Source organism: Triturus cristatus, chromosome 3_2 (assembly GCF_964204655.1).
Source record: "Triturus cristatus chromosome 3_2, aTriCri1.1, whole genome shotgun sequence".
NCBI lineage: Eukaryota > Metazoa > Chordata > Amphibia > Caudata > Salamandridae > Triturus > Triturus cristatus.
In genome coordinates this window covers 652,474,991-652,492,752 of record NC_140584.1, presented here as the reverse complement: position 1 = coordinate 652,492,752, position 17,762 = coordinate 652,474,991, and the positions used below count along the sequence as shown (strand labels likewise).

The 17,762-nt window shown below is 50.4% G+C and overlaps 1 protein-coding gene across 1 annotated transcript in view; it reads left to right on the top strand.

Annotated features, from left to right (window-relative positions):
• UNC80 (unc-80 subunit of NALCN channel complex) overlaps positions 1–17,762 on the top strand; it is a 3,271,126-nt gene that overhangs the window by 2,980,289 nt on the left and 273,075 nt on the right. The window contains exon 60 of the mRNA XM_085648598.1: positions 421–477. Coding sequence (XP_085504724.1) covers positions 421–477 — 57 coding nt within the window. The remainder of the gene's footprint in view (positions 1–420; positions 478–17,762) is intronic.

The following is a 17,762-nucleotide window of genomic DNA, read 5'->3' as shown; positions in this document are numbered from 1 at the left end:
GCCCCAACCTGAGAACTATCTACCAGCGCACTTGAGGAACTGTTCAACTGTACACGGTGGAAACCCTGCAATTTATAGTAAAACCATGAAAACAAGCAAGAATACTTATGGGTGGATGATTATCAATCTCACACACACAAACAAAGAGGAAGCAATAACTCTGCAAGAAATATCACCGGTTTTTTTTTAACCAAAAAGCAACAGCCCAATTCTTTATCTATACATTGTCTCTTGGAAAGTTGGTCTCCCTTGCGCACCCTCTTATGTTATGTGAATGCAAACCTAAATATTTATGCAGCCCTTCTTTTTTAATTTTATTTTGTTGGTATTTATATTTTTCCTTGAAAGCAAAAACAGTTGCATGCCTTTTGTGTTCCATTTTTTCCCCTAAATGCTTCATCTCCCTGCCCCTTCCTGCAGTGAACCTAATGTCCTCGAGGACTCCCAGGGCCTGGCTGCTGAGGGCTTCCTTACTAGGTACAGTGTCAATGCTACCTGTCTGTTAGTGTTTTGTGCTGGTCAGTGGGCGGTGGGCGGGTGTTTATGGATTCTTTCCGTGTCTGCGTCATCTGTCTATCCATCGCACCCCTTCCTCTAACCACTCGTCATTAGCTCTGAAGCCTAACAGCCAAAGCTGAGCCAAGAACCTTTTGTTTCTCTCCACATATGACATGTAGGAGAAAACACAAACCCACTTTCCAACGCCAAACAAAATCTGGTGCACATACTATCACAAATGCGTGTCAGACTTCTTAGCTGCTCACTTTGAGTATAACCATTATGACAAGGATAGTGATGTTTTGAGCAATCTCAATTTTCCCAATTTTGAACAATATTTCTGAAAATATGAAAAGAAGAAACCAATTGTTGTTTTCACAAAAAAAAGTCACATATTAGATCAGAACTTTCATAGAGAAGAACGTTTACTTTTTTATTAAACCAACTCCGAAGTTTTTTTCTGAACTCCTTCAGAAGCATAGACTCTTCCGTAGAATTCTGCTTTGTTCTAAAAAGGGAGGGAAGAAACACCGTAGCCTAGCTATGGTCCAATGTGCTATGTTCTAAGCAGCAGGCTAGGCAACCATTGACAGCACATCATTATAACTGGAGAAGCATTAACTCATTTATGTCTGTATCAGTCAAGTGTTTTTGTATTTGTGGTTCCCATTGTAAATTAGCATGTCGTTGTGTCCACTTATCATGAGGTGTTGCTCTGTGTTGACTCCTGTCAATTGTTTATAAGACAACTGGAGTATGTTACTCATAAAACAAAGTTAGGCATATTTTCAATCTGTTCCCGGGAAAGGCATGACAATTGTGAGAATCAGTTATTTAGGCGGTATCAGTTCATGTCAGTTATTTTATTTGCCATGTTTCACCTTTTTGTGTTTTTTATTTTTTTTAATTGTAGTTGCTGCAAAAATAACTGTACATATCATGTTTAAAGGCAACCATAAGTCTATTACAGTTTTGCGTGCACAGTTAATTGGTTTGATGAAAAGGGCTATTGAGAGCTATTCACATAGATGTATGTATGGCAGATTTGCTATTATCGAGAGGAATTTGGCTGTGCATCCTTTTGGGGTATATTCACAAGTACTTGCATAGATGCTTGGAAACTATTTATCATTTTTTCACGCAACGTAGCAAGACACCTTGCTGCGCTGCCTGAAACGGAGAGGGCAGGAATGCGCCATATCTATCAAGATATGGCACATTCCTGCTCTCTCGTTTCACTGGTGCACGTTTGGCTTCCTAGTGCCAACGCATGCACCCTTGCACCATGTTGCAAGAGTCCTGCATTGGAGGAGGGATTGTTTTTGTGCAGGAAGAGACGCCTTCCTGCACAAAAACAATCCTTTGAGGCTTTTTCCTCTTTAAACGTGTTCTGGAGAATTCAGCACATGTAGAAAAAGGAAAAAACGAGGAGAAATAATGATATTTTTCCTTGTTACGTCTCCCGTAGGAAGGCGTAGCATTTTGACGCATCCACAGGTTTATCACTCATGGTAAATCTGGGAATGTGCAGAAATCCATGGGTGAATGCAAGGGAACACCCCCGCTCCACACATGGAACGCCTCCCTGGGGCAGAGTATTGCAAGGCAGCGACATGCGCTGCCTTGCGTTAGTCTAGATTTACCAAGCCTCGCAGGGCCACGCAAGGCCGCCTTGCGTAGCTTGGTAACTCTCATCTAGGTTTTGCGTCGGCCTTGCGTGGCACACGGGCGAAGCAAAACTTTGATAAATGTGTCCCTCAGAGCGTTTCTAGCAGGCATTTGAGAAAGCACGATCCTGATAAGATTGTTTCTGAAATGGTGTCACTCTTGGTTATTGGAGAGTTGGTGAATCTATAGCGCAGCCAATTACTCTTCAAAGATCACCTGAAGCGTGCGTTATTAACGCTCATATGCAAACACAGATAACTTATGGTTGTATCTTTAACATGCTTAGCATATAGTTGTGCCGTTCATGATCAGGTTTGTGTTAAGCAATATGGTGCATGACTATTTGCCCTAAATTACTGGTGTGAAACCTTGCTAGTTAAATTACATGAAATAAATGCTAGTCCATAAACTGTGAAGGATTGTGTAATCAAGCCATACCTAGTTTGCCAAAGCTTGTGTAAAGGTGCTTAGTATGTTTGCTGTGCCCAGTCATGTGAAAGTATTAACAGATACAGTGCTGCAGCTAAGTGGTCAACAATCCTTTTAATATATCCTGGTGCACAGATTAGGGACAAACAGACAACAATGGTTGCAGAATCAGCCATCATGAACAGATGCAACTTCAGTAATCAGAAAAAGTTGAAGCTGCAAAATGAATGATCAGAAAGAACTTAAGCTGTTGAATCAGCCACCCGGAAGGGGTGAGTTTGCAGATGCATTGATCAGGAAGAGGTGTGCTTGCAGGATAAATGCTCAAGCAGGATACATTTGGAGACATCATGAATGATGACGAAACTTCAGTTTTATTGGGAATAAATAAACATAATAAAAGACCCTCGAAGTTGGTAAGAGCGGTGTGAAGGACTTTATGCCACATAGATCCTGATTCAGAGTTTGGGGGATGGAAACTCCTTCACAAACGTGACTGATATCCGCTCCACATTATAACAACAGCATTAGATATACATTGGCACTTGTTATACAGCGGACACATTTGTGACGGAGTATCTCATCCACCAAACTGCAAATGAGGCCCAGAGTACTGTGTTCATTCCTGGAAGTAGGTTTGAATAATTCCTGATTCACAATACTTATTATTTTTTAGGTTGTTTTATTTTTCAATGTATTTTTGAACGTTTCTTCTACCCTATGTGCCTGCTGAAGTCAATCACTTAAATAAATACAAATTAGTTTATTTTGGGCCAAAGACACTTAAAACTGCTTCAGACGTACATAACATACACTTCTAAACAGTCATATTTGTGATGGGCTGGAACCTTACATCTGTTTATTGAGCATGAAAACAGAAAAATGAAAGCAATTTTATGGGAATATAAAAAGTTAAGTAAGTGTATTCTGTTTTCTAGGCAATTAATTTTACATTTGCATCACGATGTCTGCGAGACTACATTAAATACAGGGGGGCAGATTTACGTTTCCTGGCGCATGCCTATCTTCCACATGGTGCGTCACACCTTACGCCTGCTTCAAGCAGGCGCAAGTTTTTGACGCAGGAGGGTTGGAAAAATGTAGATTTCACTAAGGTACTTTTCCGAGGCATTTCTGCGCCGGAACGCCCACCCTGCGCCGGAACGCCCACATGAAACCTGACGCAGGTTTCATGTGGCGCTGGGCTTTACAACGTGACGCAACTCCCTAGATGCGTCACGTTGTAAATTCCCCGCAGCATGGCGCTAGCTTTACGCCACCGCTGCGTCACAGAAGTGACGCAACGGCGGAGCAAAAGGGGCTTGTACATCTGCCCCTTAGAGCAAAGGCCGGAGGATTCCGGTGTAATTGTTTGCGATACAATATGGTCAGGTCGACACTGCTGGCTCCAGGTTTTGAAGGGCATGTAATAGCCTTGTTCCGCTATGCTGATCATATCGTTGTCAAAACAGAGGAACTTCGAAGTCATTCAGTCCTCACAAATGGCACAGCTTGTTGAACCGAGAACATTTTCATTTTGCTGTTAGACAGGTCTAAAGCAGGATGACAAATCATAATTTTACAAACAGCATCTTAGCCAGACATGGTTTAATTTAGTTCAGCTGTAATTTAAAGTTTATTTATTGACAGCTCACCTCTTTGTTGACTTCATCTCCCAGTGACGTTGAAGGCTTATGGATCTTTGGCCTTATCCTTTAAATCTAAGTAAACATTTCCATCTGATAGAGCGCTCTAGCCGCAGATTCCTTAGCTTTTGAATTCTCCCCAGGCGCCAGACTGGATCCAGAAATATTTCAGCAGCAGCACCCCAGTAGGTGGTGTCGCGCGACTCCGTATCGACATCAACCATGTCAGTGACATCACCAGAGTCCATATAAGACGTCCTCTGATGCACTGACATCAGCTTCTTCTTTTCCACGCTTCCATGCAAATCCGGAGAAGCGGTACCTCTGGCTATTTTTGGCCGATTTTGAAGTTTTTTTGTTAAGGGAAACAGTGTGTCTTTTTCATGCCCTCGGGTTTTAAGGCTTGCGGTATCTGTGGTCGACAGATATTGGCATGGACCCTCACCCCATCTGTATGTGGTGCCTGGGTGAGCACCATGATTCGGCGTTGTGTGACTCCTGTCAACTGCTTCAGCCTAAGGCGTTAAGGAGCGGTGGATGAAGCTGTTGGTGGCACGAATGTCACAGCATTGCGAAGGCCTCAGTCGCCTTTACACTCCAGGGACCGTCAGGGAGGTGCTCTAGGGGCCATTCCCGTGGCCGTCGTTTGCCGTCTGCCTCTTGCAGTAAGTCAAGATGCAAGCGGTCCAAGTCGCGTCGGACCCGTACTTCACCAGCAGAGTCGGGAAAGGAGTCTGCCCTGCACTTAGTATCGCCATTGGCACCCCTCAGTCCCCCCTCCAACAAAATACATTACCCAATAATAACACACACTCAGACTGTTTGATTGGGTACAAAATGCTGCAGGTTTATTACATACACCGTTATGTAATAGGTGGGTTATCTTACGGGCGATCCAAGGGCAGGCAACCAACTGGCCCGCCTGATGAGCCGGGCAGCACTGGGGCGAACCCCGCCTTTGCTGCCGTCCAAGTGATTCTCTTCCAGGATCACGTTATGTTATGTTATGTTATGCCAACTTATAGAGCGCTCTAATACCCGAAGGTGTCCTGGCGCTGTAGCAGAAAGTCTGGAGAGGCAATGAACAAACTGAACCAGAGGCGGAGAGGAAGCCTAGACTGAAAACAGCCAGGTCTTTAGACCTCTTCTAAAAGAGAGGAGATCGGAGGTGGACCTAAGACATAAAGGGAGTTCGTTCCAGGCGCGGGCAGCCTTGCGTACAAAGCTCCTCCCGCCCCAATTTGACTTTTTGGCCCTGGTTACTAACGCCAGTTTGGCATCGCTGGAGCGAAGAGTTCTCCCGGGAATGTACCACTGGATGCGATTTCTCAGGTCCAGAGGACCTGTTCCGTGAAGTGATTTATGAGCTATACAAAGGGACTTAAAAAGGACCCGGTGTTTCATGGGTAGCCAATGCAAATCTCGTAGTCCTTTGCTGACGGACACAAATTTAGGGGTATTTGTTAGCAACCTGGCTGCCGCATTCTGCGCCATCTGGAGTCTGTTAAGATACTTATTATGGACAGTAAGAAAAAGGTTGTTGCAGTAGTCCAGATGGGACAGAGCTAGGGCAGATACAACAGACCTGAAACTGTCAGTGGTTAAGTAGGGCTTTATTTTCTTCAACGTCCTAATGGTTAAAAAGCACGTAGATGTGACTTTGTTAACCTGCTTCTCAAAGGAGAGTTTATTATCTACAATCACCCCCAGGTCTTTTACTTTCAGGGCGAGAGGGGGCCAGATCACTGGGCCACCAGGCTGGGGACCAGAGGCTGGGACTGTTCCAGAACTGGATGACCTCTGTTTTACCAGCGTTAAGCTTTAAACAGTTGGCAGCCATCCAGCTGGTAATGGCGGACATACAGTCTTGACAGGTAGAGGCATTGATTACTTCCGTCCCTTTGTTAAGAGAGATCACGATCTGGGTGTCATCGGCATCAGAGGTTAATCTAAGGCTGTAAGATCGTATAAGGGGTCCAAGAGGTTTAACATAGACATTAAAGAGCGTCGGGCTCAACGAGGACCCCTGAGGCACTCCACAGGGAAGAACAAATGATTTGGAGGAGAAGGTGCCCATGTCCACGTTTTGGGTTCTGTTGGACAGGAAGGACTTAAGGAGGGTAAGGGCAGTGCCCTGAATGCCGACCTCGGAGAGTCGATCAGACAGCATGGTGAACCGTGTCGAAAGCCGCCGACAGGTCCATTAAGATCAAGATAGCTGACCCTTCCTGGTCGACGGCTTCCCTAATCTCTTCCGTGGCTTTCAGCAGGGCCGATTCAGTGCTGTGCCCGGCCCGGAACCCGTATTGGGAGTGGTCCAACAGGGTGTTGGTGTCCAAGAAAAGACTGAGTTGCGAGTTCATCGCCTTCTCCAGTATTTTGGCCGGTAGGGGAAGGCGGGAGATAGGTCTGTAGCTGTTGGGGTCTTTTGGATCAAGATTGGTTTTTTTTAGGAGAGGTAGGATCGAGGCAGTTTTCCATGACAAGGGGTATTGCCCAGACGCCAGGATCTGATTGAGAAGTGGAGGGAGAGTGTTGGCTATGGTATCTGGGGCCATTTTGATTATAGAGACAGGGCAAGGGTCATTCAGGGAGCCAGAGTTACAACCCAGCAACAGATTGAACACCACCTGATTAGACAGAAGCGCAAAATTATCAAAGGTGGGGAGGTTGTTAGACGATTTCAAGTCGGTGCTGGTATCAGTGGGGGGTCCTAAAGGCATGTTGAAAGAAGAAAAAATGGCGTCAAATTTAGACAGAAAAAATTGTGCAAGATCATTGCAGAGCTCAAGGCTGCTGTCCGGGGTGGGTTGGGGGGGGGGGGGCAAGAAGGGCAGTAACAGTTTTAAAAAGTTGTTTTGCAGAGGATTTGGCTTCAATAATTTTTGGGGAAAAAAAAGCCTTTTTCTCAGTGAGCAGTGAGTTTTTATAGTCAAGGAGGCGGGATCTGTACCTGTCTTTGTTGATGGGGTTATAGCCGTTCCTCCATAATCGCTCCAAGCGTTTACAGTCTGATTTGAGCTTTTGAAGGCTCTGCGAGAACTAAGGGGCAGATGGGGTTCTACGTTTGGGGATGCACCATTTGACCGGTGCGAGAAGGCAGCAAGCTGATTTGATCCAGTCAGTGTAGGCTGCAGAGGCATCCTCTGTACTGGACGTTAGGTCCGGGACTGAGTTAGTCAATATTTCATTAAGGTTAGATGGATTGATATTTTTCCAGGCCCGGATGGCTAACCTGTCCCTAGGAATTCGATGGACTTGAGGAGGGGTTGACTGGGCAATCTCAAAGAGAATAGCCAAGTGATCAGTCCAAGGTAAAGACAGGGTGGCCATGATAGACAGACAGGGTGAGTTAGTAAAGATCCCATCCAGGGTATGGCCGGCCCTGTGTGTGGGACCAGATACTAGTTGGTGAAGATCAACGGCCCTCAATGTGTCCACCAGTCGGGTCGTTTCAGGGTCCGATGGATCATTTAAGTGAAAACTGAAGTCGCCTAAGGCGGTGAAGGATTTAGCACAGAGGCCTTCTTCCAGCAAAAGGCCTATCGAGTCGATAAAGGCTACTTTGGCGTCTGGAGGACGCTAAATGAGCATTACTTTAAGAGAATCATGGGGGCCAAACCGCACATTAATAGAAAGTGCTTCACAGGAGCTGTTGGACGCGTCCTCGAAAGTGGGGCTAAGGCTTTTGTGGTAGATCACTGCCAGGCCTCCCCCTCTTCTTAGGGGGCGGTCCAGACTATAACTGAGAAAGTCAGGATGCGAGGCTTCAACCAAATATGGTCCAGACGCATTGTCTGTCCAGGCTTCGGTGATAAAGGCCATCATGACACCCTGATCTTCAATCAGGATAGAACATTCTTGGTTGTGCTTCACTAGCGACCGGGCATTAACCAGGAGGCACTTGAGAGGAGATGCCTTCATAGGAGACTCGGTTCTTAAGCAGCCATGAGAAAGAATTTTGATAGGTGCATCTAGAATTAAAGGAAGTTCACCAGAACAGTTCCCACAGAAATGGGGCAGCGTGTCAGCTGGTGTAGCGGGGGAGAATCTGGGGCAAGGTAAGATGTCGTTGGCAGGGTTAAGTCGTAAGAGATTCTCCCTGGCATAAAATATGTGTTTTCCTTGCACGGAGGCAGGGTTTATCGCCCTGAGCCCGGCACGAGCGGGGACGGGCGCAGACGGGCTTGCCTTGGGCGCGCCTTTGGCGTGGCGTCGGCGCGCCCGCTGTGCGCGTCCGCTGCGCGGTCGCTTCAGGGCGTGTTTTTGTAGCATGAGTGACTATAGCGCGACTAGAGCGCTAACTCAATGATGGCCGCCGCTCACCGGGTCCGAGGCGGTAGAGACCGTCGAACCAAGCTTCCACAGTGACCATTGGTAACTTCTACCCTTCCCGGGGCGGAGCGTAGCATAGCAAACCCCCGCTTGTTCAGGCCCACAACCGCCCGAAGGACTAGCGGGGCGCCGACACGGCTTCAGGGACCCTCCCATGAGGCTCCTCGGATTTTGCTCTGGCACCCCCTATGGTGCCGCGCAGAGGTACCCTTGGTACCGGCCTGCTTCCAGATCGCCCTGTAACTCCGCCTGCAACGAAAAAAGGAAATATTAGAAAATTCGCACCCCCACCTGCTAACAACGCCGGGTAAGCGGTAGGGAGGGATGAGGCGTGCGAGGCGCCAAGAGGTCGCCGGCATGGTGGGGGCGGGCAATATAGCCTCCCCCCACGCCCAGAGGAGCCCGGGAAGTGACGCCTGTCGCGTCACTTCCGGGCAGGAGAGAAAGGAAGGGGACACCGGCCGGAGTCCCTGCCCCCCAGGAGGGGGCGGGGAGGGGTGACCGGTGCCCCGGCGACACTAGGGCGCCGACCGCTCTTGTGGCCCCCTGCGGGGGCTGCGGTCAGCGGCATAGTATCGCCATTGGCACCCCTCAGTCCCCCCTCCAACAAAATACATTACCCAATAATAACACACACTCAGACTGTTTGATTGGGTACAAAATGCTGCAGGTTTATTACATACACCGTTATGTAATAGGTGGGTTATCTTATGGGCGATCCAAGGGCAGGCAACCAACTGGGCTGCCTGTCCGCCTGATGAGCCGGGCAGCACTGGGGCGAACCCCGCCTTTGCTGCCGTCCAAGTGATTCTCTTCCAGGATCACGTAACCGTTGGTAACTTCTACTCACGCCCCTTCTCGGGGCGGAGCGTAGCATAGCAAACCTCCGGTTGTTCAGGCCCTCAACTGCCCGAAGGACTAGCGGGGCGCCGACACGGCTTCCGGGACCCTCCCATGAGGCTCCTCGGATTTGGCTCTGGCACCCCGTATGGTGCTGCGCAGAGGTACCCTTGGTACCGGCCTGCTTCCAGATCGCCCTGTAACTCCGCCACAGCTCTGGAGGCGGCCACCGTCGCCGCCAGAGCACCCCACCCAAGCAGCTATAGTGTCACCTGCCACCTCTCCTGTCTGGAGCTTCCTGCAGTTCAGATAAAAGAGAACCGTCCCTGCTGGTTATGGTTATAGGTGGCCCCATCTACATCCCAAGCCCTTGACGCTATCCTGGGTCAGATAGTGTCTGCTGAAACAAGAGGCCTGTCCGGCCTGGGGAGTTGTGCCAAGGGCACTTCACCCCCATGCGTGAAAGTTCAACTGAGAATAATCCACATTTGTAAAGCGCATACAATCACCCGTAAGGGTCTGTAGGCGCTAGGGCCCTCCGGAAAGATTAAGCAAGCTATTGCCCAGAGTCACTTGGTGCTAAGCAAATCTGCCGCAGGCGCAGGGACGCGGACCTTGATCCCCAGGTTCTGGGGCCAGTTGCCCTGGCCGCGGCGCCACACCTCTTCCCGCTTCAGCTCTGGGCGGGGTGGCCGCCGACCCCCAGGCTCGCAAGGCCCCGTCTATGTGCTGATCTCCCCTAGCTGCCATTCTCCTAGCACCAGGTGCGCCTGAAACCTGCGTGCCCAACATGGGACAGCAGCCCGCTCGCTAGGTGACCACTCCCCCACCCGCCTGTCTGCTCTGATTACTCTGGCGAGAGGGATTCTATTTAACCTTTGTCGGTCACTTTGTTTGATACATCCTGCCGCGCAGGAGTGTTGATGACTGAAGGGGGTGGCCCTGGGCAAGGGACCCTCATGCCCTACCATGTATCCCTTATTGCTTATGGGAATTGTGCCCGTTCAGCACCTTCCGTGGTGACAAAACCCCCCGAGCATACTGGCTTATCTAATCTGTCTGATTCCAGCCGGGTCATTGCCTGCGACATGGCCTAAGCATTCCGGATTGGCTAAGTCCTACTTTACCCGTACTAGAATGCCCGCAGCTAGGAGGGTATCCAAGGGGGGGTTACCTCCCGCCCGCCCAGGGCATCCCCAGCGGTGACAAATTACCTGCTCCGTTGAAGTTCCACCTGGGCGTGCCAAATGTTCTAGTGACATAATGTCCCCTTGTGTCTGACCCACAGATACCCCAGTTCCTGGGACGGCAGCACAATATGTTGGCTGACCGCATCCCGCCAAGCGAGGTAAAAGTGTCTGTATCCCAGGTTCCCAGTTTCCTGCAGCTGCAGTACATGACCAGTGGCTCCGCTGGCGGATGCCACAAACCGCAATGGTCATCTGGACATTGAGGGAAGCCCCATTCTCACCTGGGCCTACCTCTGAAAGATAGTGATTTCACACAGCTGTAAGGCCAGGGGCCCGCCTATTAAACCTATTTACTTGTTTTTTGCTACTCGGCCCCCTTATGGTTGGAGCTCTGGGTTTGCGCAGCACGCATGCTCCCAGGGCACGCAGTTGCTTGAGAGCTGGTGTCTGTTATCCGCCCGCTGATACTTATCTCTCGCTAACCGTCCTACTGCTGGATGCTTCCCAAGCACTGTAGACTTCGTGGTCCCACCTAGATTGATCCCCTCGCCTGGGGGAAACCCGGTAGTAGTCAGGACCTTCATGGTACCTCCACCCCAGCGTGGACTATCGACATATTTGGGACACCGGAGCAGGAGATGCCCCTTCAGGTCTCAGGTTCTAACCCATAGAAGGATAACCCTGGGGGCAGGCAAGTCTGTGAGAACCAGCGGGAACCTGCAGTGCAAATACCAGCCCTATCCTGAATGTAGCGAATGCTGAAGGTCAATATGCCCTGTTGCCAAGAGGCTCTAACGTAGTGTTTCCCAAACTTTTTGAAACACCGCACACTTGTTATATGACAGCTACACCACCCACATGCCGCCCTGGCCAAAGCGCAGGTGGATAGGTCTTATCTGAAGCAACTCAAAACGAAACCTGCCTTTGGTTGCAGGGGAATGCCCCCCCAGTGTACATCTGACCTGTTTCTATATGGTGCCAGCAGATGTTCCTCATAGAGGCCTAACCCTTGGTTTGGTGCTAAGCTCAGTGGGCTGCCGGCTTGTGTTTTGCGACTTCTTACATGGCCTCCAAACGTATATTACAAGACCACACTACACCTACAACCCCCAGTACCAATGGCTCAACAAGGCTTGTTAGTTGTAGAAGATGACCGGAGCCACAATTCTGGCATCGCTGCGTAGCATTTCGAAAATGCTTCCGTTCTGAAATGGTGGGACTGTCACCTTTCTGTATTGAAAAAGCCTTAAGTGTCTCCCTTCGCTGAATAGCAAGCTCGCCCCTGGCTTGTGCAGCGGGCACTGCGTCGCCATGCAACCGACGTTATACTGAAAACGTGGCATGTAGGTAGTACCATGTTACTGTTCTCTGCCTGACGCCCCACAGAGCGTTGTGCGAACAGCCTACACTGTGCAATGTTGTGCCTTCTAAAATTCCAGGCCGCATCCTAGACAGAAGTTAGTCACGCAGTGCCCACTGCTCCTCACCGCGAGACCCCTCTTCGCATGCAGTGATACTTGGATTCCCGGTTAATCTAGTGTTCGGTCGATTCCGCTTACACTACCAAGTGTGGGAATGGGGGCCCTCTTATGATGACGAGGCTGTAGCCAAATTTTTTGCCCACGCAAGCCGGTCACCGCCGTGCGACATCCAAGGAGAACCCGCTATGGTTTAAGGCCCCCTGCTGGAAGATGTACAGTCCCTGCCTTCTTTGAAACCCACACAACTAAAGAGGAGGTGTACCTCTCTGGAGGCCCCTCTTGTTCACACTGACCTGCTCGGATGCAGGGGCGGGGGTTCTGGGAAACAATGACCAACTGAGTGATCACTTGCGACCCGATCGGTTGATTGCCCAGACAGAACTGGTATTGAACAATTGAAACCTACATGGTCCATGATTTAACTCGGGCGCCATAAGGCGGTCTTGAACAAGGACCGGTGGACAGCAAGTCATCGGATTAACAATGAACTATTGGTGGGTTGGAGACAGGGGTACCCTCCAAAACACTGAAATAACATCGGTGAGGATAGTTCTATGAAGAAAAGCATTGAATGAATCGCTCCTCAAAGTCAAAGGACAAATACCCTGTCTGGTTGCCACCCAGGCAGACGTACCACAATGCCAACTGTAGGCAGAGTACACGCAATATCCGACCGAGAGCTATTTACGGCAAATGTACCCCAATTGCGCCAAACTGGGAATTGGCATACGCGCGCGCTTCCTTACGGCAAGGCAGTTCTACTGAACAGCTGACAATTGTGCGACTACATGCCCGGCTCGTGGCAGGCGGCCACTTCCTATCGCACCACACCTTGCTCCTGCCGCGCTGTCCATCATAGTAACACAACCAACCCTGATACTCGTGCAGGCATGATACTTGCGCCTATTCCAAGCCATCCAAAATTATACGAATGGCTTGTTCAGCTGGCAACAGTGATTTTAATGCAAAATGCATTGGTCCATGCCTGTTGGGTCATCTCTACAATAGACAGACAACACCAACTCGTGGCAGACTGTCCCCAGCGCCAGTTTCGGCGCACCAGCAACCACTTGGTCAAATCCCCCCGGTAAACTTTGTGCTGTGATTTTTGCCTTAGTGGGCGCTATGTAGTGGCCACATAGGGCCTCATGTAGGTAGCCAAATACCGGTCGGTAACGGCCGATTTTCGGTAATTATACCGTTACCGACCGGTATTTTGGCTATTGGTATGTAGGGGGTCAATTTCTGGAATCGGAATTTACCGATTCGGTAAAACTACCGAATCGGTAAAATTACCGAATCGGTAACGTTACCGATGTGGTAATTTTACCGATTCGGTAATTTTACCGAATCGGTAAATTCCGATTCCAGAAATGATATGTAGGGGGAGTGTGTGGGTGTGTTTAGGAGTCGGTATTTACCACCAACTTATAGTTGGTGGTAAATAATTAATGTATGTGTGTATGCATTTTGAAGCGCGTAGCAGTGTGCAATGTGGCATACATACATGCCCTTAGGGCATGTATGTGTGCCACATGTGCACACATGGCCGAATCAGGGGTGCAACAGGGTGTCAATGTGACACCCTGCCACCCTTGCATTTTCTCCACCATTACCGAATCGGTATTTACCGATTCGGTAATGAGGCATACCTTCCCATCAATGGGAAGGTATGCCTCATTACCGAATCGGTAAATACCGATTCGGTAATTACCGAATTGTAACGAATCGGTAAAAAATACCGACTCATTACCTACATACGAGTTACCACTTCTAAAATACCGATTCGGTAACGTTCGGTATTTTAGAAGTGGTAACTGGTATGCTACCTACATGAGGCCCTTAGTCTTTTGCCGCTATGTCAATGCCTCCCTGTATTCAAAGCAATTGGGGCACTAAGCTACACCCATCTTTCGGCTTAATCAATGCTTCTATTTGCATTAGATAATAAACCACCATTCTAGCTCGGTTGCGTTGCCCTCCAAGAGCTAGCCACCCCCTGGGTGGCTAGGTTTCAGTTTGCTATGTGTGATTTTCACCATATCTGTCCAACTGTGAGTGACAGTGAAAGGCCTATGGCTGGCACTTTCTTGCGAGCAAAACCAAACCATGCAGATGCAGAAGACCTATTGATATCAGTATTTACACAAACATGCCCGTGTACGGTAGTCTATGGGCCATACGATTCGTAGCTCTGACTAGTTGAACAATGGTGACCGTTACTGATAGGCCTGGCTAGCAGTAGCCCCACAGACTGCACCACTTGCCACACCCCGGATTCATGGACACCCCCCATGAGCCACACATGCACACAAAAGGACAAAACAGCTGTAAATTGCTCATTGCCGTGTCAATCCCATCTTAACACCGTGCTCAGATAAAGGCCAACATACACACATTGGAGGGGCAGAGTTGCGGCCTTATAGCAAACCTCTTTTGGACTGTGGGCAGCGTTCCATGTTTGGCCGTTTCCTAACATGGCCCCCTGACCGTTCTACGTTAGGACTATCCCCACTATGGTCCGCCCTGCCCAAGGACTAATGCAATTGGGAGCGTGGGGCCTTAAGCAATGGGTGTTTGGATGTAAAGAAAACAATAACAATAACAGCCTACCCATGCACATTTCAGAAAAAGGTTAGGGCAGCGGGACCTGTGAGCAATCTGCCGGTATAGTTCGAATTCTCTCGATGGCTCCAACAGTCAACCCCATAATTGGAAAGAACTCCCCCTCGGTCTGTACCCCTAACTGTATTTGCATTGAGTGGTCCTATAACGAATTGTAACAAATTGAGTGCATGTGTGAAGGCGTCTGCTCAAACACGTGCAGTAAACTGTGCCGACATCGATACTGTGGGACTGTTGTTAAGTAGACATGCTCATCTATGGCCTAATATTGGTCAAACAGTGCAGCACACGACAACGGAAATTAATTCCCTCCTATCTCCTCCATATTTCCACTTCTTTCAGGCTTAGTGATGGTACAACATAGCCACAGTGCCAACCGGTGGCGTACCATTGCAACATGGGCAAGCCTAGAACTAGTGACTGTCTATGTACTAGAAGCAACGCCTTCTAGATTAGATATTCAGTCAACAAGGCATCCTTAAATGTGCATCACAAACTCCCTCTTATAAAGCAGGTGGCGCTCAAGATCAGGCACCGTTGCAATCACGTGGCAAAATGCCTCTCTTCTCCGGTCACTTGCCCAACTGCTGCCGGGAATGTTGCATCTTTTATCTAGCGTGGACTCACCTTTACATTCCCTATTCCGGCATGGGGGGAGATTAAGTGATTTGCCCAGAATCACAGGACGCGACCTCGAGGCTCGAACCCTGGTCTCCTGCACCAAAGTGAGCAGCTGCACATTGAGCACCGTATTTACATTACCTATTCAGGCACGGGGAGATTAAGTGATTTGCCCATGATCACAGGATGCGACCTGGTTTCCTACACCCGAGTCGACGGCTGCACATGAGTACCGTATTTATATTACATATGCAGGCACGGGGAGATAAGTGATTTGCCCGGGATCACAGGACGCAACTTCGAGGCTCTAACCCAGGTTTCCTGCACTAAAATCTGCGGCTGTACATGAGGACAGTATTTACATTACATATTCCGGCACGGGGAGATTAAGTGGTTTTCCCAAAATCGCAGGACGCGACCTTGAGGCTCTAACTCTGGTTTCCTGCACCAAAGTCGCGCTTCCATACGAGTGCACCACCACAACAGACAGCACAATGCCGCAAAATCCGATGAGGGGGGCTGCCAGAAAGAACACCTCCTAGTGAGTGTAGCTGGTCACCGCTCCACAAAGTTGGGCGGAAGTCGTGAGCCCCCCCCCCTCCCCCGCTAGAATTGGCACTAAACCTGGAGTCTCTGGTTTAATAAACAGGGCGCTCCGCCCACTAAAGTAAGTGGGGGAAGAGTTGAGCACGAGGGTCGTCCCGTCCCCTCCTTAGGCCCCACATAAAGCCTGAAGTTGCCTCAGGATACCAGGGCCTCACACCAAGCCCTGTGCCCCATGCCCCGTGTAGCACGGAGCCACCACAACAGTCAGCAATGCTGCATGGTACGATCGAGGGCAGGTGGGGTGTGAAAGCATGCGGTCTACCTTTAACAGACGTCCTTTGGGGTTGTGTATCATCTCCCGGGAAAGCGCAGGGCATGGGGAGGGCGAGTTGTACCCAGAAACAGAGCATGCTGAGATCGCCGAGGCTCGTACCCGGTTCCTCTGTGGCAAGGTCGGCTGCTCTGGCCGAGAGGCTGCACCCTCTCCCCGCAATAGTGTGATAAGGGGAGATGGTCTTCGATTTCCTTTGGTCTGTAGCCAACTGCGCCATTTCAGCCCAGAGTTCGCCGAAAATATGAGGGGACCTCAAACCCCAGCCATGTGCCCCATGAAGCCTCCATGGGCGGGCTGCCATATTAAGTTACTGGCAGAGGCTGCCTCACCAGAGGATGTACTTCCTGGTGGAGGTTGTAAGGTGGTGGCAAATCGCGACCGAGGAGCCCCCAAACAGCGGAGCCCCATGAGACACACAACCGGACGCGACCTATGCTCCAAACATCAGCCGGGCCCACTCCCTCCCCCCCCGGCAGAAAACCAATTCTCTCGGGCCACTGAAGCGTGGCCGGGGCCTGGGAACTACACACCCGCCCTCACCGCGGAACAGGTAAACCCGGTATGGGCTCAAGTGCGGGAAACTGCAGGGCAACTATAACCCCAAGCACCCACAGGGGGTCCGAAACACTTGCAGCCTGCGTGGCTTCAGGGGGTGGGGGGGGTGGCATCCTACGCAGTACCTCCCGCAACCCCGACCCACACAAACTGCTAGGCCCAACAGGAGTCCTGTGCTGGCCGGCTGCACAGCAGTACCAGAGGCGTGAGGAGCAGGGCGCGCACTGCACGGACCCAGGGCAGCTAGCAGTTCCCGACAGAACACGCTATCCGATCGCGGCATTTATACTCAGGAAATACATTATTTCCCACTAGCTTGGTCCCTGCCGGTGGTGCCGCCGGGAATGAAGCCGGACTTCACCACCAGCCAAATTAAACTCTTGCGCCAACATCGCCCGGACAAACTCGACCATCGTTCGGCGGTCAGGCCAACGGGCCGTGGAGTCTATCCCCCTGGGAGCTGCCACGGCACCCCCCACACATAGCCGTCAGGGAGGGTGGGGGCAGGGGAATCGATGATCAACCCCCAGGCCATGGCCTTGTGGTTGGGCGGGGGTGACTACCACTTACCTCCTTCGCGTCGCAGACCAGGACGATGACCCAACCGCAGAACGGACCCGCACGACCTCTCATGAGGCGTGCGAGGCGCCAAGAGGTCGCCGGCATGGTGGGGGATGGCAATATAGCCTCCCCCCACGCCCAGAGGAGCCCCGGAAGTGACGCCCGTCGCGTCACTTCCGGGCAGGAGAGAGGAAGGGGACACCGGCCGGAGTCCCTGCCCCCCAGGAGGGGGCGGGGAGGGGTGACCGGTGCCCCGGCGACACTAGGGCGCCGACCACTCTAGTGGCCCCCTGCGGGGGCCACGGTCAGCGGCATACTAGCATATCCTGGAGCCAAGGCGACCCTAACCCAGATCATGGAATATTATTATTCTCTACAAAAGACTTTCAAGTCTACACCTTATCCCGATGTGCCTCTGGGCCCGAAGGAGGTG